At 39.0% G+C, this 21,150-nt stretch overlaps 2 protein-coding genes across 2 annotated transcripts; one reads left to right on the top strand and one right to left on the bottom strand.

Moving 5' to 3' along the window:
- Window positions 1-1,361: 1,361 nt before the first annotated feature.
- nudt3b (nudix (nucleoside diphosphate linked moiety X)-type motif 3b) lies at window positions 1,362-14,799 on the top strand. Its single transcript, XM_086293321.1, has 5 exons — window positions 1,362-1,727; window positions 2,948-3,058; window positions 9,095-9,139; window positions 9,229-9,313; window positions 9,632-14,799. Exons 1-5 carry the CDS (start codon window positions 1,629-1,631, stop codon window positions 9,826-9,828), a joined length of 537 nt encoding a protein of 178 aa, XP_086149447.1. The 5' UTR covers window positions 1,362-1,628; the 3' UTR covers window positions 9,829-14,799.
- A 1,000-nt stretch (window positions 14,800-15,799) lies between these two features.
- Window positions 15,800-20,133, bottom strand: rps10 (ribosomal protein S10). Its single transcript, XM_086293320.1, has 6 exons — window positions 19,997-20,133; window positions 19,393-19,542; window positions 17,913-18,087; window positions 17,191-17,268; window positions 16,157-16,212; window positions 15,800-15,885 (listed from the first exon to the last, which is right to left on the bottom strand). The coding sequence occupies exons 2-6, from the start codon at window positions 19,540-19,542 to the stop codon at window positions 15,844-15,846; spliced, it is 501 nt and encodes a 166-aa protein (XP_086149446.1). The 5' UTR covers window positions 19,997-20,133; the 3' UTR covers window positions 15,800-15,843.
- Window positions 20,134-21,150: the final 1,017 nt, after the last annotated feature.

The raw sequence follows: 21,150 nt of genomic DNA, 5'->3' as shown, positions 1-21,150 counted from the left end.
TTTTTCTTTACACACATCATAAAATACTGTAAATTAACTTGTTTGCTTGTATGAAAGCTGAGATTCATGTCTGTGCTTTTTGTGTTTGTTTGTGAAATTGAGACATTCAACAACAAAGCATTTTTGTTTTATTGTTTGCTGTGGCCCACTCCTTCGCACTGCAGTTACATCAGATTCATCCTCTGTTGTTAAGGACAGGGTTTTGTTGTGTGGTTGGCAAGTTTATGTAACAAATTCAATTTAAAATTCAATTTGGAGTTCCCACAATTAAGTCGCTGCAATAATGAGATTAAACTGATTATTTAGGGACCTGAACAGGTTTGTAAGACTGTGACTCATTGTTTGTTCATTTATAATAATGCAAATGCAGAGCAAGGTGCTTTTTTAGCAACATCGAAAAGCCCAGACCATCCAATGCTGTTTCCTAAATTGGACTTATAAGACATATTTATATGTCTTATAAGTCCAATTTATATGTCTTATAAGACATATTTATATGTCTTATCCAAGTTATAACAATGCAGAAAACCCTGATAAGATTCAAACTTTGGTCGACCTTTCCTGGAAAGCAAAGATAAAGATTCAGAAATGTCTTTGTGATCTAACTGAGGGCACAAAAGTGTTCTTTCTGATCGATACGCTATTTGCTTCTATGTTGATTTAGTATGCACTGTTAGAGCCACAGCCTGCTCTGCAGATATGGGGCATTAGATAGTACTAGATGAAGAATAAAAGAAGATTCGTGGAGGACTTTCAAATGTATTTTTTAACCTGTATAAAAAGAGACCCAAGGCCATTACAGTGTATAATTATAGTTTATAATGTATTATTAGAAAATGTGTTTTGACAAGCATCTGAGCAATTAAATACTAAAACTCCCATGTAGGGATAACAAGGTTGAAAATCAACATGATAGTAGACTATCCACCTTAATTAAAATATAATTTTATTATAGGTCAATCCAGTTTTACGCTTAATAATTTATTAACAATTTCTATTATTTAGGTATTTTGCAGCTATTTTCCATTTGAAGTATATTAGGATTTGACAAAAATACATTTGAAGACTTACTTGAATTTTGTGTTTGCCTAAAAACAGCTTTTCTCTATTTTGAGGGCCATTCCTGCGCTGTCCATTACCTGCGGTGCTGAAACTGATGAATTAACCTGGTGTCTCTTTTTCTAATGTGAGCAGCAAACTAATTTGATTACGCTAAATACGATGTTTCCCCAAATAAAAAAGTCATATAAATTAATATCGGCATCAGATAAGTAGACCGGGCCATCTAGTTGGAGCCTCACGTGCCAGTTCCCTTTACCGGCTCACTCCAGTCAGAGCGTGGTGCTGCGTTTTCCCCCACGCTTCGTTGCCCTAATTCTTCAACCCTTGATAGGTAAATTTCTTACGCTCGCCAAGCTATTAATGGTTAAACTACGTCGTGGGCGTAGCGGCTCCTTGTAATGGCGACCGTGCCGTAGATGTTCCCAGGTTTGTGAAAATGAAGCGAAGAAGAAGTTATTTCTTTTAAGTAAAACGCCGAGGTTCCCCGTAGGAGGACTTTGCGTCTACAACCATCGTCTTTATAAGTGGCAAATATAGCTGTACTTTTGAACTTTTACGCTCCCGAAATGATGAAGCTCAAGTCAAACCAAACCCGGACGTACGACGGGGATGGCTACAAGAAGCGGGCCGCTTGCCTGTGCTTCAGGAGCGAGAGCGAGGAGGAGGTGAGTTCGGTGATGTGAACTGTCTGGAGGGCCAAGCTAATATTAGCATCCGTAGGTTTTATCCAGCCTTTTCTGTTGTGTGTAGATCGAGACGTTTATCAACACGGCTTTGGTTTTATCCCAGCTGGAAAATGATATATTTTATTCTCGTGTCGACTCCCGACGTTTTGATTAGTCACTATTTTTTAGCTGGTACTTACTCGAGTGTTATGTAAGCCTCTTTAGCAGTGCAGATAGCAGCCTCGGTTATGACCAGACTTACTAGCTCCGCGCTAATGCTAACGTTAGCTTGCTAACTACCCGGGTTGCTGCCGTGGGCAGCCGGCTATCGGCCAGCAACCACAGCCCACAGTACAGGCTGTGGTGAGTGCTGACTCTATCACTACCAGCTGTCGGATGGACAGAGAATATTTAGTATTTAAAGCGACAGCTAAGATATGTATCTGCTCGCGTTACAGATAGTTTGGCGAGCTAAGTGTATTGTGTTAATGCAACTGGTATTACTAGCCAAACATTGTACTGCTATGTAGCTAGTAGCTATCCTAGTTTAAGCCAGAAGATGACTCTGGCAGTGATAGCCGGCTTGTATCACTTGTGTATTTTGATTAGTTTGTTTGCGAAATTGACACTGTTGATATTTGGAGCACCAGCTTAATGGAAGCGTCGAGCCCTGTGTGCATATTTTACAACATTATTAATGCTATTTGTGTATTTATCGCTCCTATCTAGCCGTATCAGAAAAAGCGAAAACGTGTTGTGGATTACTTGAGCTCAGTCGCGATTTGGGACGCTCACGTACAGTCAAAAGGAGACACAAAGATGTCTTTGTACTTACATTTTTCTAGGGGAGGAGATGGGACCAAACCAATTCCTCATTTTGGTTAAAGTAAAGGCCAGACTGTGTAGACAGGGGTTGTTGATTACAGGAAACGTATCAGCATTACCAGCACCAAAGTGGAAACTTTTACCTAAGACTGTAGATTATTTGACTGGCAGCCAGGGGTTCCACAGCTCATCTCCACTAAGAACCCAACATCTAAACTAGTTCACTAGCTATGATTTATTGACAGTAATAAAAGTACTAGTTTTCTTAAACCCAATGAGTTATCATTTCCATTTTTCTTGAGTTGTATTTTTCGATGTCCCAGTTGATATTATGTGAACAGTAACTCAGAGTTGGACTGTCATACCTGACCAGTATTGTATGGGGTGTTTTGCAGGTGCTACTGGTGAGCAGTAGTCGACATCCTGACAAGTGGATAGTTCCTGGAGGGGGAATGGAGCCCGAAGAGGAGCCCAATGTTGCAGCAGCTCGAGAAGTGTGTGAAGAGGTTGGTTGTGTCACTCAATATTGTTATATCTTATTTAAGCCTGTAGTATGATGGCCTTTTCTCTTTGGTTTTCCAAGTGACAGATGTTGTCTCTATGTATACTGCGTACTGGGAACCTTAACGTGATCCTTTTCAGAAATGTCAGTAGCTGGAAATATAATTCTCAGAAAGTGTGGCAAATTTGTTTGAGTATAGACTCATAAGATGTATTGTATTACAGTTCTGTTAACTTGTCTGTATTTAACACTGAGCCTGATACCTTGTTCTCAAAATCCATTTTGTCAATGCAGTCATCCTGTTTGCATGGACAGTAAGAGAGAGAGCCTAGCAACATGTAAGCTGTATCATAGCATCATGTTACAAAGCAGTCTTTAGGTGTCAAAGGAGGTCACACAGAGATTGAACACTGGCTGCACAGCAGTTTGACTGCAGTACAGTCAAGTCACACAAACGCAAAAAATGACAACAATTGAGTTTTATTGTTTGTAAGTTTCTCGTAGCTATATATATTAGTATACAGTAGTGGTCACATTACAAGGGCAGCTTGGAGGACACAACATGTTGTTTTTGTTGTTCTGTATTGGGGTGGATGGGTAGTAATTAGTAAACAGTTCTGAAGCTAATTGGAAATCAATATCCTACTTATACTGCCTACGCCTGTTTGTTAAATCAGGTATTCTTCCACTCTGCATGCTGTTCATCCTTTGGATATTTTGATCAGAATGGACACAGGGCACATAAGACACTGAATCTCACCCGGCGGTTGGCTCCTAGTGGGCCGCTGACCTTATAAAGCCTATCCTCTCTGTGTGATCCGTCACACTGATGGATGCTGATATCATCCCTTATCCTGGCTCCTGCTGATTGGTAGCTTTGGTGGTTGCAGGACACTTAGGCCTGCCAGCAAATTTCCACAGGGTCAAAAGCAATGTCACATCACTTCTCAGGCTCCTTATGTGCTAAAAGGCTACATTCAGAAACTCTGTGGTGACTGAGTGCTGCTTGATACATCACCAACTACACTGGCTTTCTAAGCCTTTTATTGGACGATGGTGTAATAGGACATATCCTAATCCTGGTGAGCCTGTTCTGATCACCGTATAAGTGATAAGTGATTGCTTATGCTTATTGGTTTGGAGTCTCTCCAGGGATGAGAGTGAAGACAAGGCATGCAGTAGCAAGCCAAAATTTACAGAGGGTTTCTTTGTTAGACTGTTCACTATCTCTGTTAATCCTTGTATCTTGGAGATGCACCCCGACCCTGCAACCTGAAGACGCATTGCATAACTGGTAACGAAGTCTCAGCTGTACATCCTCTTCCCAAGTGTTGCCCAGTAGTCTTGTGTTACATGAATGCCAGAGCTGGGAGACTTTTTCCATCTCATAAAAACAAACAGGTTGACTTTTGGCCTATTACTTAATCCCTGGCTCGTCTTTGGAGTTTCTAGTGGTGTGCCTGCTCTTTACCATATGATCAAGCTGAAGGCCTTAGGAGTGCAATTGGTACAGTGTGTGGAGTCAACATTTATTTATAGAGTGAAACTGGAAACTGAGGAAGAAGCTGCAGAGATGTCAGTGAGAGGCCTGGTGCTGTATCAAAACCTGACCTACTGTTAACCTCTGGGAGTTAAAATCTTGGAGATGATTTTTGGTGTTAAAATTTTCTCAACAATATTAAGCTCTCAGAGACCTTAAAGTTTCTCTATGACAGAAAGGTTGTGACATTTATATGGCTCTGATTTTAGGATTGTGAGAAAAGGTATAATAACTTGCAAAGTTTTTATTCATCTGCTTTTTTCCCTGACCTTTTACATGACAAAACTAAAAACGATTTTGAGAGAGAGGCTGTCAAAAAGTGCCAAAAGTTGAGAGAGGGTTATTTTTCAGATGTATAATAAGTCAATTTAAAAAATCAGTTGATCAGTAAATCAGGAACCTTTTCCCCCACTAATCTGGCACTTTCCAAGAAAACTGTGGCTTCAGCCTCTGAAAAATGTTTTTCTGTTTTTGTTGAATATTATGTTTTATGTAGTTTAGTTTTTTTGACTAGTAGTTGGACATCTGAGACTGGGCTCTGACAGATTGTGAATTTGTTTTTCCTCACTATATTATTGTTTTGTTTTTGTTTATTTTGTCAGTTGCTTGATTAATGTTAAACATTTTGTCAGAAGAAATCAATGACAATTATCAATGTGTTTAATAGTAATTTCATTGCTGTAGAAGTAATTTATGTCCAGTCATTATGAGGGGGGAACCTGACATTGACCTACTTTGTGAATTGATCCCTTTTTTAGGGATGTTAGCTTTTTCAGCTAGGAGAGTGTTTTCCAAGTGGTGCACCAATTCTTTTTGTTTTTGTTTGTGAGGATCATAAATTTTTGCAGTTTAGAACTACAAAAAAAACAAAAAAAAACGAGAGCCAAATCCCTGGCAATTTGCATATACAGTGGGGCAAAAAAGTATTTAGTCAGCCACCGATTGTGCAAGTTCCCCCACTTAAAATGATGACAGAGGTCAGTAATTTGCACCAGAGGTACACTTCAACTGTGAGAGACAGAATGTGAAAAAAAAATCCATGAATTCACATTTGTAAAGAATTTATTCGTGAATTAGGGTGGAAAATAAGTATTTGGTCACCTCAAACATGGAAAATCTCTGGCTCTCACAGACCTGTAACATCTTCTGTAAGAAGCTTTTCTGTCCCCCACTCGTTACCTGTATGAATGGCACCTGTTTGAACTCATCATCTGTATAAAAGACACCTGTCCACAGTCAGACTCCAAACTCCGCCATGGCCAAGACCAAAGAGCTTTCGAAGGACACCAGGAAAAGTATTGTAGACTTGCACCAGACTGGGAAGAGTGAATCTACAATAGGCAAGCAGCTTGGTGTGAAAAAAATCAACTGTGGGAGCAATCATCAGAAAATGGAAGACATACAAGACCACTGATAATCTCCCTCGATCTGGGGCTCCACGCAAGATCTCATCCCGTGGGGTCAAAATGATCATGAGAACGGTGAGCAAAGATCCCAGAACCACACGGGGGGACCTGGTGAATGACCTGCAGAGAGCTGGGACCAAAGTAACAAAGGTCACCATCAGTAACACACTACAACGGCAGGGAATCAAATCCTGCAGTGCCAGACGTGTTCCGCTGCTGAAGCCAGTGCATGTCCAGGCCCGTCTGAAGTTTGCCAGAGAGCACATGGATGATACAGCAGAGGATTGGGAGAATGTCATGTGGTCAGATGAAACCAAAGTAGAACTTTTTGGTATAAACTCAACTCGTCGTGTTTGGAGGAAGAAGAATACTGAGTTGCATCCCAAGAACACCATACCTACTGTGAAGCATGGGGGTGGAAACATCATGCTACGGGGCTGTTTTTCTGCCAAGGGGACAGGACGACTGATCCGTGTTAAGGACAGAATGAATGGGGCCATGTATCGTGAGATTTTGAGCCAAAACCTCCTTCCATCAGTGAGAACTTTGAAGATGAAACGAGGCTGGGTCTTCCAACATGACAATGATCCAAAACACACCGCCCGGGCAACAAAGGAGTGGCTCCGTAAGAAGCATTTGAAAGTCCTGGAGTGGCCTAGCCAGTCTCCAGACCTCAACCCCATAGAAAATCTGTGGCGGGAGTTGAAAGTCCGTGTTGCTCGGCGACAGCCCCAAAACATCACTGCTCTCGAGAAGATCTGCATGGAGGAATGGGCCAAAACACCAGCTACTGTGTGTGCAAACCTGGTAAAGACCTATAGTAAACGTTTGACCTCTGTTATTGCCAACAAAGGTTATGTTACAAAGTATTGAGTTGTATTTTTGTTATTGACCAAATACTTATTTTCCACCCTGATTTACGAATAAATTCTTTACAAATCCTACCATGTGGATTCATGGATTTTTTTTTTTCACATTCTGTCTCTCACAGTTGAAGTGTACCTCTGGTGCAAATTACTGACCTCTGTCATCATTTTAAGTGGGGGAACTTGCACAATCGGTGGCTGACTAAATACTTTTTTGCCCCACTGTATGGGAGCCTAATAGGGGAAAATATAGTGCTTTGTTTTGTGGGAAAACAAAGTTTACAGTTAAGGGGAGATGCGTGAAAAATACCTGTCATATGACTTCTGCTGGACCAGCAATGTCAATGACTGTTAGCCCAAGTGTGTTATCTGTTGGGCGAAGTTGGGTAATGATAACATGGTATCTAAAGAGAAACTTGGAAACCAATCCCTTCTAGGAAAAAATAAAACAAACTGGTTTTGAAGTTGAGGCAGCAAAAACCTTGTTTTTGTTTTGCTTTGTTTTTTCTCTACTTTTTTTCTTTTTTTGGCTTGTGTTAAAGCTAAAGGAGGCAAGATATATGCTAGTGGCTCCTGACACTGTTGGACAGCTGTCAAAAGCGTGCTTTTCAGTGTAATCAAAAGAAGAACAACATGTCATATGACATACAGTCATATGAAAAGAGTTTTCATCGGACTAAGCAGTCCTGTGATAAACTGAAGTATGCTCAGCAATAAGTACACAGCAGCAAGTAATCATTTTCTGTTTGACTTTGTCAGTTTCACATTATTGTCGAGGAATTTGGTCCCACTCTTCTTTACAAAGTTTTTTCACCTCATTGAGGTTTGCGGGTATTTTCTATGCACAGATCTCTTATGATTCTGTCACGTTGAGGTCCCGACTTCGACTGTTCCATTGCAACACCTTGAGTCCTTTCTTTGTAAATTTGTTGTAGATCTGCTGGTATTCTTTGGATCATTGTCCTGTTGCATGACCCAATTTTGGCCAAGTTTTAGGCATTGTTAGTGGTATCAGAGGTTTGTGCTGATATCTTGTGTTTGGGTTTTATCCAAATGTGGCGTTTTGTATTATGGTAATAAAAATCTTCACTTTGGTCTCATCTGTTGAAAGGACATTGTTCCACAAGTGTGTGGTTTGTTCATATGCAACTTTGTTAACCTAAACCCAAGTTGTGTTGCCATGTTCTTTTTACAGAGATTAATCTTTCTCCTGGCAACCCTTCCAAACAACCCATACTTGTTCAAACTTCTTCACACTTGCATACCCACTTAATTAGTAGCACCTGGCTTCTGCTTACCCTCTTAATTCCTTTGGAGGCAGTAAGGGTGTACTTCGGTTTTCACAAGACTCACATGACTGTATTTTGTAGGAATGTGCACAATCAGTTGACTGGACAGTTGAACATTGCTGCCCTGGCTTGTCAGCAGTGAAAATTTCTGTCAGTGAGGCTAATATGTCTTTAATGTGCAACACTCAGCCGAAGCAAAAGACAACGTGCAACACTAGTGCCAGTGGACACTAAAGGGCAAATGTGGACTCCCAAGTTTGTGAATGAGATAACTTGAGAACAAAGCAATGTAGGATATTCAAATTGATGCCATAGGTATGTGCTAAAAATCTTGGATGAGATTGAATATGTTACCTTGATCTCAAGGGCAAGGTCATGGCTCAAATTTTCAGAAAATCTTGTAAATGCCATAACTCGAAGGAAGTCAAATTTTCAAATGGATACGATAAGTGTATCTACTAAAAATCTCTCTTGCCTATTAAGTTAGTGTACAAGAACATCCCCAATTGTTTTTGTTTTACAGCCCTAAATAATGTGCCTCGTTGCAGGAAAGTGCATGCAGAACAAGACTTCAGTCTTTGTATATGCTGTATATTGTTTTTATTTTGTGGACGCAAAAACCACAATCCAGGATTTAGATGGAGTGAATGTGTGGGGATAAACACAATCTTATGATGTAATATAATCCAGTGCACAACAAACACCATTTCCAATTACCGTACAAATTAAATCAGCTCTATTTGAAACTATTTCAACTAAACACTATGAGGTTCAAATGGGTGTTTATTGTTAGGCTGTTGGAGTGCATTCAATTATACAAGTGTTTTTGCATAGACCTCAATCTCTTCATATTGAACGAAAAGCCTTTAATCGTCTGTTGTGACTTCATCCTGTGACAGTATTTACTGAGCATTTCATCATTTTTCATTCATTTTACAGGCTGGTGTGAAGGGGACTTTAGGTCGCTTGGTGGGAATATTTGAGGTGAGCTGCTGTGTGTTGACTTTTTTGGGGGGGTGTCTTTAAGTGTCACCTTACTGTTTGGTTAATTATGCAAATGTTTTCTTCCACAGAACCAGGAGAGAAAACACAGGACCTATGTGTATGTTCTTATTGTAACGGAGGTGCTGGAGGACTGGGAGGACTCAGTCAACATTGGTAAAGCACTGTTTGTTTACTTGTCAGAATGGGGATCATACGGACAAAGTTCTCAGGCAGTCACATGCTTGACTGTAGCTTTTTTTTTTTTTTTTGCCTGGCCTTAGTGATATTACAGTTTTTAGTGTGTGTTTACTGGGGAAGATTATAAAACCAGCTTTGTTCCTGCCCTTGTGATTTTCACTTTAGCTGTGTGTACAGTACTAATAATCAGTCAAAACCCATTTTTCATAATGACTTTTTTTTTTTTCCCCGTGTGTTGTTTTTTTTTCTTGCATGTTAACCTTCTCCACAATGCTTTCTTTTTCTGCAAAACAGGGAGAAAAAGGGAATGGTTTAAAATAGACGATGCCATACAAGTGTTGCAGTGTCACAAGCCTGTGCAGGCCACCTACTTTGAGGCTCTCCAGGAGAGTTGTCTGACCAGTAATGGAACTCCACTGGTGACCACGATAGGTGGGGACCTCTCCCCTACCTACAGCATCAATCAGAGCTCTGTTTCTGGGATCAGATAACTAAAACCACAACTCTGAATACCCCAGGAGCTTTCGCCACCACCTGCGCTCTTACTTGTGTTATTTCTCTTCTCTTCTCTTCTCTTCTCTTCTCTTCTCTTCTCTTCTCTTTCTTTTGTCTCAGTAACATGGTTTGCCTTGCCAACTCCTTTGTGCCAGAAATCTGGTGCAGACTCAACAAGTGTTGGATGAATAGTCCAAAACACTTTGTAAATGTAAATGTAATTTTTGACCCCTCTTCTTTTTTGTTTTTGTTTTTACTGACAACTGCATGAAGTGTCCCCTCATTCCCTTTTCCTTAACACACCCTTAGCGTGGTGTTTATTGAATGCAAGAACTACTTTTTACTGTTGTAATGTAAAAGTGTATACTTAGTGCTTAAGCTGAAGGCTTTTGGTGGTCTTTTTAATGTCTCCATCTTTTTTTTTTTTTTTTTTTTGTTTATTTTTCTGTGAATGAATGTGCCCATAATAAGTGTACTCCCTCCCCTGTTTTAAGGATAGGAAAAATTGTATCTGAACGAAAAGAATTGTGGGAAGTGACTTGTCTTGCATGAGCGCTATTGTTGTTGCGTTTCACTCACTCGAGTGACCTGATGCTGACTGTGTGACAGACAGGGTAAGGTCTTTTGGCTTTTCTTCACTCTTCTCCTGTTGTAGTTGTTCTTGTTATGTTTTTTTGTGGTTTTGTTTTGTTGTTTTTTTTTTTTTTAAACCTGAAGGATACGGCCCCTTAATTTCAATATTCTTTCCATTTCTGTTTTCAGCTGTGTTTCTTTCCTATTTGGGAAGCTAGCCAAGCACTACAGGTTTCAATTTCAGAGCATGCATATATGTATATATGTATATGCGCTGCACAGTGACTGAAAGAATGTCAGCAGACAATGTAAAAACCATCTTTGTCCTCACTCTTCTCTTTTTGATCCCTTTTTGTTTTCTTTGTTAAAACGCTTTCATGTGACTGACTACAGAGTCTTCCTCCAAACACTGAGAGGGTGGAAATAGTAGATTTCAGAATCATGGACTTGTGTAATTTCAAAGTGCAGCACATATCACTTAAGTTATTAAAACAATTTCCATATTTTACTCCTCACATTCAGATTGGTTAAAAGCAATTGTTTACATTGTGTTTGTAACATAGTACAGATGAATTTAGCGGGCACTTTTCATTATGGTCATGACTCTCTTTTTTTTTTTTTTTTTCTTTAAACCTTCCCTCCTTAGTATTTATTCTGCATCCCCCAAAATACTCAAAACACCTGCTTGACATTAAACTGATGTCAAACTGATTTTGGCAAGATGCAGAACAAACAAGCCTTGTACAGTTTGAGACCTTGTTTTTAACATGTAAAATGCTTTTTGGATACTATTTTTTTTTTTTTTTTTTTTTTTTTTTTTTTTTTTTTTTGTTTGTTTGTTTTTGGGTTTTTTTTTCCTTCTCTCTAACGTTTGGCAAAAGTCTCTTTAGCTCAGCTGCATCACTTGGCTGCGACGTGGCGTGAAGCAGCTGGCTCAATACTGTGAAACTGGAGGCGCTGTAGATAGCATGTAAGAGGTTTTTATTGTAAATTGTTTATTTCTGTATAGATCAAAGATGAGAATACAAATGACAAAACACCTCTTACACATCTGTGAGTGCTACATGTCATTTCAATTGAGGCTGGAAAACCTGATTGAACTCACTGCGTTGGCTTTAAAGCTGTGAGGAATTTTCTCTTGAGATAGCATTCAGTACATCAGAGGCTAAAGAACAAGGAATGTGGCTGTGGGTGAGATTAAAGAGCCTATTTATAATAGAAAATTGTAACAACCTTAATGTTTTTGTTTTAGACCAAAATTAATTGGTAATGGCAAGGATTTTTTTGTTTTTGTTTTTGTTTTGTTTTGTTTTTTTTGTTTATCATCTTTAGTCAAACTATGAAATGAAGTATAACTGCATTCTGAGTTGGAAAGCCTGGAGTCTTTTCCTCCTCTGTACCACTAGGTTTAATCAGTGAATTTTCCCCTAGAGGGTTTCTTTCATTGATCTCCCCACTTTGGTGTAGGGCTGGGCGATATGACCCAAAATTCATATCTCGATATTTTTTAGCTGGATGGCGATATAAGATATATATCTCGATTTTTTTTTTTTTTTTTTTTTTTTTTTAAGCCATAAGTTAAGAACAAAAAGAGAGTTCTTAGTCACACTGTGTCCCAGATGTCACACGGGCACTTTTATTTACATACAGCGTAGATATTACTCAAAAATAAATTATCAGCATATATTAAATAATCATGGTCCATAAATAAAAGAAAACAATGTTGTTTTTGTGCATAACAAAAAGCTCACAATTGTGCAGTCAAAATGTAAACTAATAGACGCTGAGCATAATAACAAAGAGACAGATTTCACAGCTGCACCACGTCTCTGAACAGGTGCCATCCTTATACACACACAGTACGTATCACTCCGCGAGGCTCCTCCTCTGTAGCCGTAACTCTCCGACAATCCATCAAGCGGTGCAGCTCCGTAGCTTAGCAAAGTCATATTAAAACATTTTTTGACAGATTGCTGAGCGCTGTGTACCACATAAAATCGGTTCGCGGTCAGTAAGCACAACCAGAATTCATACATAAGGCGCACTGTCGATTTTTGAGAAAAGGAAAGGATTTTAGGCCGTGCAGCCCCTCTGGGCTGCACGTCGTTAGCGCGGTTAGCTCGCTAACACGTTGACGCCGTCCAGCCCCACGCACGGTAACTCGCTAACGGAGATTTTCCGCTTTCATCTTGTCATTGCCTGCAGGTGAAGCTATGGGGGAGTTGTGTTCAGTGCAGGAGAGGCGAGGCCGAGTAACGTTGCGTAGAGACAAAAGTGGACGAAAGAGAGGCAAACCTGCGGCTCCACAAGTATAATTATAACGTAACATAGACTATATCGATATAAACGATATTGTCACATCTTATATCTCGTATGAAAATATATCGATATTTTTTAAAAACTCGATATATCGCCCAGCCCTACTTTGGTGTTCTGCCTTTTTTTTCCCACATTGATAAATTTGGAAAAATTTGCATAAGCAGATCTGATACATTTCACCTTCCAAGTTTATAGGACACAAAATTTGCACATCCAACAAACATTTGCATTTGTTTGGAGTTGTCTTTTTCTAACTGGTGAATTTCATTCGGTTCTGTTTTTCCTTTTATTCATCTTTTGTTTGCTCTCCCTTATCTCTTTCTGACTAGTTTATAACCCCGCCACTACTTTCACCAGATGGCTGTTTACTCTGTTTTTGCTAAGCAGTTGCAGCTGAAAACTATGCTACAACTGTATAAATGCAGGCAATGTGGGACTGCAGGCTGGAAAACCACAAGAAGGAGCTAAAAGATGCTGAATAATAGTGTAAAGTTGAGTTTAAGTACATAGGCAAAAGGTCTTTGATTCTTGCATAAGAGAAACACAGTTTACATTAAAAAAAATCATGTTAACAAAAAACTGATTATAGCCACATTAAAAAAGTATTTGATGCCCATAGATTTAAAAAGATTTCATTAGGGTTTGTTGGGAGACTTGGCAGTACTTATGTATTTAACAATGAATTTGCACAGAAAACTCCAGTCTTATGATTCACAATCTGATGAGAAACCCTTTGATAGGAAATGAGAACTGAAAGCAAGCGGAGCAAAGTTTATCTAGACAAAGAGCAGAGTGGCTTTTAGTGGTGGACTGAGTCTTTTCTTCCATGTTTATGATTATGGTGGAAATCACCACATGCTAGCACAGCTGCTAACACTGCCCTGCAATAATCCAGGAATTCAGATCTCTTCTGAATGACAGTTAAGGTGAAAAGGGTCTAAAGTCTCCTCCAGCCTGAGACTTTGGACTGTTTTTACTGCTGTTTTAGAAAGGTGTGGTGGTCAAAGTCTTGCTTTATGATGCTCTACCTGGCACTTGAAATGAGATTTTGTGTTGATTAGACTTTTTAGTCATCATCTAAAGGTACAATTAAATAGAAACGGGATGAAACTACATATGGCAGAAAACAAAAGCCTAATAAACTATGGCTCTCTAGTTTGATGCGGGTGACAGGTACTGTCAAAATGAATGTGAGGAGGATTTAAACAGTAAAGTAAACAGCCAGTCATTTTTAATTATTAATAACCACTTATTCCTTATCCTGTGTTTTGTTTTGTCTTCTCTTGTTACTGACAACCTGATGTCTTGTATATAGGTAACACAGCAATCTGATAGCCAGAGAATGCACTTTGGCTTTGGTCCTAAAGGATTATTGTAATTCTTTTTTTCTTTTTTAACCCTTCTTACTAAAATTCAAACAGTTTCTGTCACAAATTGACTGATTTAGGTTGGAGTGCTAGCGGGAAATGTGGAAGTAAAGGTTTTCACTTGAATTCCACATTAGACTGATGGTATCATTAGATGGTACAAACACATTCACCCTTTCTTGGACTTCTTGGCTATAAAATTGCCTCTTTAAAATAATGACGCTTCCTAACTTGAAACCACTGGAGCTTCAGATAAAGTCACTTCATTTAATTTACCAAAGTGGACGGTTTATTAATGTGTTGCCATGTCAGTTAGTTGGGCCCCATCTTGTGGCCAAAGCAAAAGAATAAAACAAAGCACATCACTTAGCAGCTGAGGATTTGTAACATTCAGTTTTCCTTTAGCACAATGATGACCGTTTCACCTGCTAAACGACTGGAAAAATGTTAATTAAAAAAAAAAAAAAAAAGACAGCTGCCATCTCTGAAAAACAACCAAACAAACTCTGAATTTGATAACTTCACTTTTGAACCGTTGACCTCAGCCTTGAAGTTGCATATCTGTATTTGTGTTCAAGGTCTATGTGTCACTGGAATTTTTATTTTTTTTCCTCTTTTGTCATTTGGGACTGTGGAATAAGACCAGTGTGAGAAGACTGAAGATTGTAATATAAATGTGCCAACAAATAAACACCAGTATTTCACATTCAGGCTGGTGTGTGTTCAATACGTCTCCAAGTGTGCTCTTTCTAGAGTATGTAGGTATTTACAACAACTGAAATATTGTAACTCTGTAGCCAACTCACCCATCAGTTTGTTTTAACTCTTGAGGTTCATGTGTAAAAAGAGTTAGGTCTACTTTCAGGATGTCAGCAGCAGGACATCTCAAGACTGTCAAGACACTTTCTTTCATTAGATAAATCTGCTTATAAGCAGATTTGTCAAGTCAAATTTGTGTTGAAACATCGTAGAAATGTCAGATAAAATTAAAAGATAAGCTGGTTAACATTTTGAGAGTCTTCAGTAGCAGCTACAACCTAATTGGGTTTCTCATGGTCAAGTATAGTTCCTGACATATTCAGTAGTATCAGGGTAGATTGACATCCTTTCCAGGGTTGGTAGTACTTTTTGTCAACATAGGAAAATCAATCCATTCATTTTCTTCCACTTATCCAATTTAGGGTCGCACTACACCCTGGATAGGGTACCAGTCCATCACGCACAAGAGCCCAGATCCATCTTTGCTTTCGGGAAAACTATGAGAGTCAATGTTAACTTTAAAAAGAAATTTTCCTCTGTGTAAAAAGGTTATGTTGGGTTAATTATAACTTTGGCAAAAAGGCCCAATTTAGTATGCAGGTGAGTCATTGAGTCCTAGATCATTTCAACTTGACGCTACCATAACCACCTAATGTTTTCTGTGTGGACTAACAGTGAGGGAGATAACTGTAAAAATGACCCTCCACACAATTTACCCACCAGACTAACTTCCTGCCAAAAACAAAGGCATTTGTTTTTCATTTGACACCATCTCAGTCTCACTGTGGCACCTCTCTTGACACACTCATTAATTATCAAAGTATTTTAATACTCAATTAATCCTGAGCTGGTCCACCATCACATTGCTCAAATTTATAACCAACGTATGTGGACTTTCGCCTGCTCATCTTACAAAATACTTTAAGAAGAAAAGCACAAACAGACCGAGTTGTATTTGGATTTTCTTTATTGTACACAAAGAGAGAGTGAAATTTACTGAGGCTGCTGTCCTCTGCCGCGTCCAAAGCCACCTCTCTGCAACAGAAAAATGTTGTCAGTCGACCAACATGTTCAATACAAGAATCTACAAGTTTTCCAGCTGCACTGTATAAACCACATTTAGCTTTCTGACATTCCTTTTTAAAACCCATGTAAAACCGCACCCACAAATTTAGGGAGGAGAGCCTTTGTTGTTCTGCTGTAGAAAACAATTCTTATAACAGAAAAACATTCAAGATCAAGACAAGGTTTTTGTTGCCAGCCCATTTCTCAAAATACCCGCATGAAACAAAGGAAATGTACTTACAAACTGGAACTCTGTGGCAGCTCCAGCACCGGCCTCTGCCTTCTTGTCAGCACCAGCTAAAGGAGAAGTTATGAGTTAAGAGGTCAGCCAGTAACTTTCAGAAATGTCAAACTTGTTAAAACTTCACCATAACATGTCAAATATATACCAAAATTAGACAGGGGGGGTGGGGCAGTAATAATAATTTTTACTGTTGTTTTTCTTTGATAAACAAGTTTAAAGTTCACACCAGCAAATTGCCTTCTGAACATCAGAATGATGTGATGGGAGCTTCATATGCCTCATTTTTAAAATCCAAATCCTCCACATACATCGATTTTTGTCTTTGTCATACAAGCTCAATCCTTTCAATAATATATATTTGATAACATGTTTCATCTGAATCATTGTGATCAGTTTTCTAAAGGAAACATGATTTAGATTCTCACCTAAGAACATATTTAACATGTCATTTGCTTTTGTTTTGGCACAAGCACTACTGGTTTGGAAACAGGCTGTGATTTGGCTTAAAACAAACCATTTTACAACATTACATTTACCATTAACGTTTAACATTTTCCAGGGCATTGGTTTCTACCGCCATCTAAAGGTGACGTAGCCAGTGTAAAGTTTTTACATGCAGTGATTCAGACAGCCACTAGAGGTCCTCCAACTTTAAAATTTTATACAAATCTACTCAAAGTTTATCGAGGTGCTCGGATGTCTGCAGATGCCTGTACTTTTTGGAGGCAGGTCATTTCAGAGCTTTGTGCGGTTACAACTATTGGTGTTAATATCTGCGTGACCAGCCTATAAGAATGAGGACTGAGGTGCTCATTCAGACAAGAGTAGACAAACTATAGGAACATGTGATGGGTCACATCACTGCATTTTCACATTTCACTCTGAAAAATCAAGACATTTTACTAATGAATAACACCACCGTATGATTTAATGATCCAAAATTACCATTTTAGTTTGCATCATTCATGTAAACATCACAAGACCACATGAGCAACTCATAATGTGACTAGTGTAGTTGGTGTTATACGTACGGGGCGCGGCAGATCGCCTGTAAGCATCTCTGTCAGCCTCCCCACGGTTAAGGCGGGCGGGCCTCTCTCCTTCCACTCCTGCAGGTAAAAAGATGACAAAACATTAAGCTCCAGTTTTCCTGGCTTTCCAAAAGAGGAAATTCAATAGGCTTTAAAATTCTTTAATTTTAATGCTAACAATTCTCACTAAATATAAGTCTTTGGACTCTGAGGTCCCTCTTTTGAGTTTATTAATGAACTACTTAAATTTGTATGCTTTACAACACCCTCTAACAGCAAGAGGAGACCATAACATTTTATGTGGCACTTAATTGCTGAAACCTCTTTAGCATATTTTCATAAGATCCAATTGAAGATGCCAATTGAAAGTGCAACTTCAGCTTCAACGAAAGGCAAGGAAATTATGAAATGAGATTGTTACGATCTAGTTCAGAAGTCAATCAAAAAACTTTCATTGATAAAGAGAAAAAAATAAACCTTATTTAGAACAGATCACACTCAGGATCCAGAACATCTAAAACAATCTGCTGAAGTTTAGATTAGCAACTTTGATTTCTGGAAAACTGTGTTTGAGCACCAGATTTTGAGTTCACAATCAGCTTCAATATCATTTATAACCTCAGGAAGCATTAACATATTAAATACTATTACTAGTATTTCTGGCTTCAGGAAATGAAAAATCAAAACTTATTAGAAACAAGCATGTATGATAGATGTTTTACCCTTGGGCCTGGGCCTTGCGGTCTCAGGGCGGGTCTGGCGGCGCAGGGTGGCGGGCACGATCTCAGGGGGAAGGTGGAGGAAGTCTCTCAGGTACTGGATGCCCTCATTGGTGAGGTACCAGTAGAAATGGCGCCAGGCAAATTGCTCCTTGACGTACCCACAGGACTTCAGAGACTGCACGGAAAAGCACAATTACCACATTATACTGACTACCACAATAAATCAGTACAAAATCTAGGTTGGTATGGCAGCACTATGCAGAAAGTATCTTTAGGCTTCTTGCTCAGGTAAGTGCACAGAAAGCAAGTAAGTGCACAACAGTGCTAACCACCACACACCATACTGCCCTACAATCATTCCAAAAGATAAAATGAACTCAGATGCAATAGATTCTGAGCCGACACCAACACCCATGTGAAAAATGTTTGAAAGAGCAAATAATCAGCCACACAACTTTACGAAACCTGAAAGGGCACAAAAGATACACATCAGTAATATCCTACTGTAAATGCCATTTGCCATGAGTGTGACGGCAGTAAAAATCAGCTAAATGTTACATCCTCTGTGAAAGCCAAAGAAAAATAAATAAAAAATAAACAGATACATGCTGATTTTTCCCCCACATACAACAGTGGACCAAATCAAACCGTCTATTAAAAAGTGGTGGGGCACACACAAAGGGGACAGGTCCTGACATTATGGCAGGCATTGCATAAAACACTGGGATGTGAGCGCCATGCACAAGGTGGCGATGGCATCAGCCACTTGTATACATTACACAGTAAACTCAAAATAAAATCAAGGACTCATAGGTGTACCAGATGACCACATGCCACAGAACTAAATGCAGCAGCCTAGGTTCGCCTTCAAGCAAAGTCCTTTTTTCTGCATGCATTCCCTTACTTCCTCTCTTCTTAACGGCTCTATATTATAAATATAAAAAGACAAGTCTAAATCTGCACTCACTCCCGCTCTTCTGGGAGGATAGGAAGAGAGTCCCAAATTAGAGTATCCTGAATTTGCCTCGGGTTTAGCCACCCCAATCTGGACCACGCCTAAACAAAAATCTTCCCTAAGAGGTGTAATAACAACATGCCCAAACCATCTAAATTGGCTCCTTTTAATGCAGAGGAGCTTCACTTCAGAATTAACTGCTGAAAAGAAATATAATTCTCATCCCTTAACTTTCTCTAACCCAAACATGTAAGGGGGACATTGTCCAGACAGCATGGTACTGTTAAACTACTAAACAAATTTTACAGGTACACAACCAGGACTTGATATCTGGACTGACAAATGACATCTTCCCACTTAAAAACACAAACCCAGAACTTCTAAGTGATGCTCAAAACACATTCATGATCACTTTGTCACATTCCCCCACTTTCTTCTCCCCACGAGCCCATTTACAGTCACTACATCTCAGTTAATTCTAGTCTTGGTGAGAACTTTACAAGCTGGACCTTCGTTCTTTCTCACCTGCATCGCTTTCATCACGTGAAGGTTGGGTACATTCTTGTCAGCAAGCTCAGGATGCTTGGCCAGGTGGACGTCTTTCTTGGCCACCATGACTCCCTCCTTGAAGAGGAGCTCGTAGATAGCAATGCGGTTCTTCTTGGGCATCAGCATCTGCATTAAGAGACAACGTGCATCAGATCCCTGGAACTCAACCCATACTTACAGCAGCCTCAATAATAGCATGCTAACTGGCTAGCGTGCTAAGACACATCTAGTAATGAAAATCAAATCGCTGAAGAGACAATCAGCGGACGCTTTAATAATTCAACACATCACGAATTTTTGGACACATTCACATCAACAGCCACTCTGTTTTATAGAAATTAAAAGCTAATATCTGAAGACCGCGTCACAGGAGAAAAATGGCAACCGTTCGTGAACGCTGAAGCCGGGGTTACTTCTCTACTTCTAAGCCGAATATCAACGACTGAGAGGCGTTTAAGGCTAAAATACGCATATGTCTCCATTTATAATTTTAATAACAATGAAAAAACTATTATTTTTATTTCACAAAATCTGAGATGGTGAAGATATATTTGGATTATTGCGCCGAGTCTCACTTTACCTTTCCACTTGTTAAGGGACCGGAGCCGGAAGGAAAGTTTCTCTTCGATCAGGAAGGTTTATGCTGTGGCGCGGGCCGGCTGGAAAGGCTCGCCCTCTGCTGGTGTGGAGGGGAAACGTATCCTGTGTTCAATATGGAGCTGCAAAGTTTGGGGTCATCCTTTAAAACCAGCTGCACGAGCTGATCAGCGACTTCTTCTTAGTTTAAAAAAGACGTGAAGGGCATTTCAAAACTCAACAAAATCATCCACTAGTGCTCGGTGCTTCTTCTCCTTCTGTATGACTTTGTTTATTTGTAATATTAATATTACAAATAATGAATAAATAAATAAATAAATACAGTGATTTTTTTTTACACAGCAGTGATTCAAAGGCTTCAGAAACATGGACCCTGGATAGCAAGATGCAGCCCTCCAAGAAAAGAAAGTTACTCCTGCAGAAAATCTTCATATCTACCTGGAATATTTTTAAATATGCATAAGAGCAGACAGACCTTTTTTTACTGAAGGGATGTGGCATTTAAAAATCAAAACAAAACAATAACCCCAAGAAATGTGTTGTATGCAGTCCATTTATTTGCATGGAAGCTTCTTTCAGAATAAAGAAGTAAAAATCTCTGGGTATTTTCCCAACCTGACTCGAAATACATTTGGTGTGTTTCATACATACATACTTTTCCTTTAAGAGTAAACAGTATTATGGGCTATTTCTACTCCATTTTTACTTTATTTTTACACAGACTACACACAGTCGCAGTGTGTTAACACACAGGCAATGAAGTATATTCAGTATAATATATAGCAAATAATTAGAATTTTTTTTCAGTTGAGTTACATCAAAAAACTTGGTATAAATGAATGATAATTTTGTGGCAGTCATGTCTGCAAGAGTGAGTAATCAAAGAAGAAATAAAAATAAGATTATTTAGATAACAGCAATTTGCCACTGTCCAAAAATACTTGTTCTTAGTACAGTGAAAAATAGAAAACATGTGCTTTCAGCTTCTCTAATACAAGGATTTCATCTTATACATATTTGACACATTTTCCTGGAAACGTTGTAATAATAATAACAACAACAATAACAATAATGATGATAATAATAATAATAGGAAGAAGAAAATTGGGCATTTATTTTGAAAGACCTTCCCGGAAA

The sequence above is a fragment of the Aulonocara sp. 'chitande type north' Nkhata Bay genome, linkage group LG5 (genome assembly GCF_057382095.1).
Source record: "Aulonocara sp. 'chitande type north' Nkhata Bay isolate Kocher_YH1m ecotype deep benthic linkage group LG5, A_spYH_male_GT1.1, whole genome shotgun sequence".
NCBI lineage: Eukaryota > Metazoa > Chordata > Actinopteri > Cichliformes > Cichlidae > Aulonocara > Aulonocara sp. 'chitande type north' Nkhata Bay.
This window is presented reverse-complemented; position numbering and strand designations above follow the sequence as displayed.

Coding starts and splice junctions, on each gene's coding strand:
- nudt3b (XM_086293321.1), top strand. CDS start 1,629: ATGATGAAGCTCAAGTCAAACCAAACCCGGACGTACGACGGGGATGGC. Junction 1,728..2,947: donor GGAGCGAGAGCGAGGAGGAG/GTGAGTTCGGTG, acceptor GGTGTTTTGCAG/GTGCTACTGGTGAGCAGTAG. Junction 9,314..9,631: donor GGAGGACTCAGTCAACATTG/GTAAAGCACTGT, acceptor TCTGCAAAACAG/GGAGAAAAAGGGAATGGTTT.
- rps10 (XM_086293320.1), bottom strand. CDS start 19,542: ATGCTGATGCCCAAGAAGAACCGCATTGCTATCTACGAGCTCCTCTTC. Junction 18,088..19,392: donor ACGTGATGAAAGCGATGCAG/GTGAGAAAGAAC, acceptor TTTTCCGTGCAG/TCTCTGAAGTCCTGTGGGTA. Junction 17,269..17,912: donor CGCAAGGCCCAGGCCCAAGG/GTAAAACATCTA, acceptor TTTTACCTGCAG/GAGTGGAAGGAGAGAGGCCC.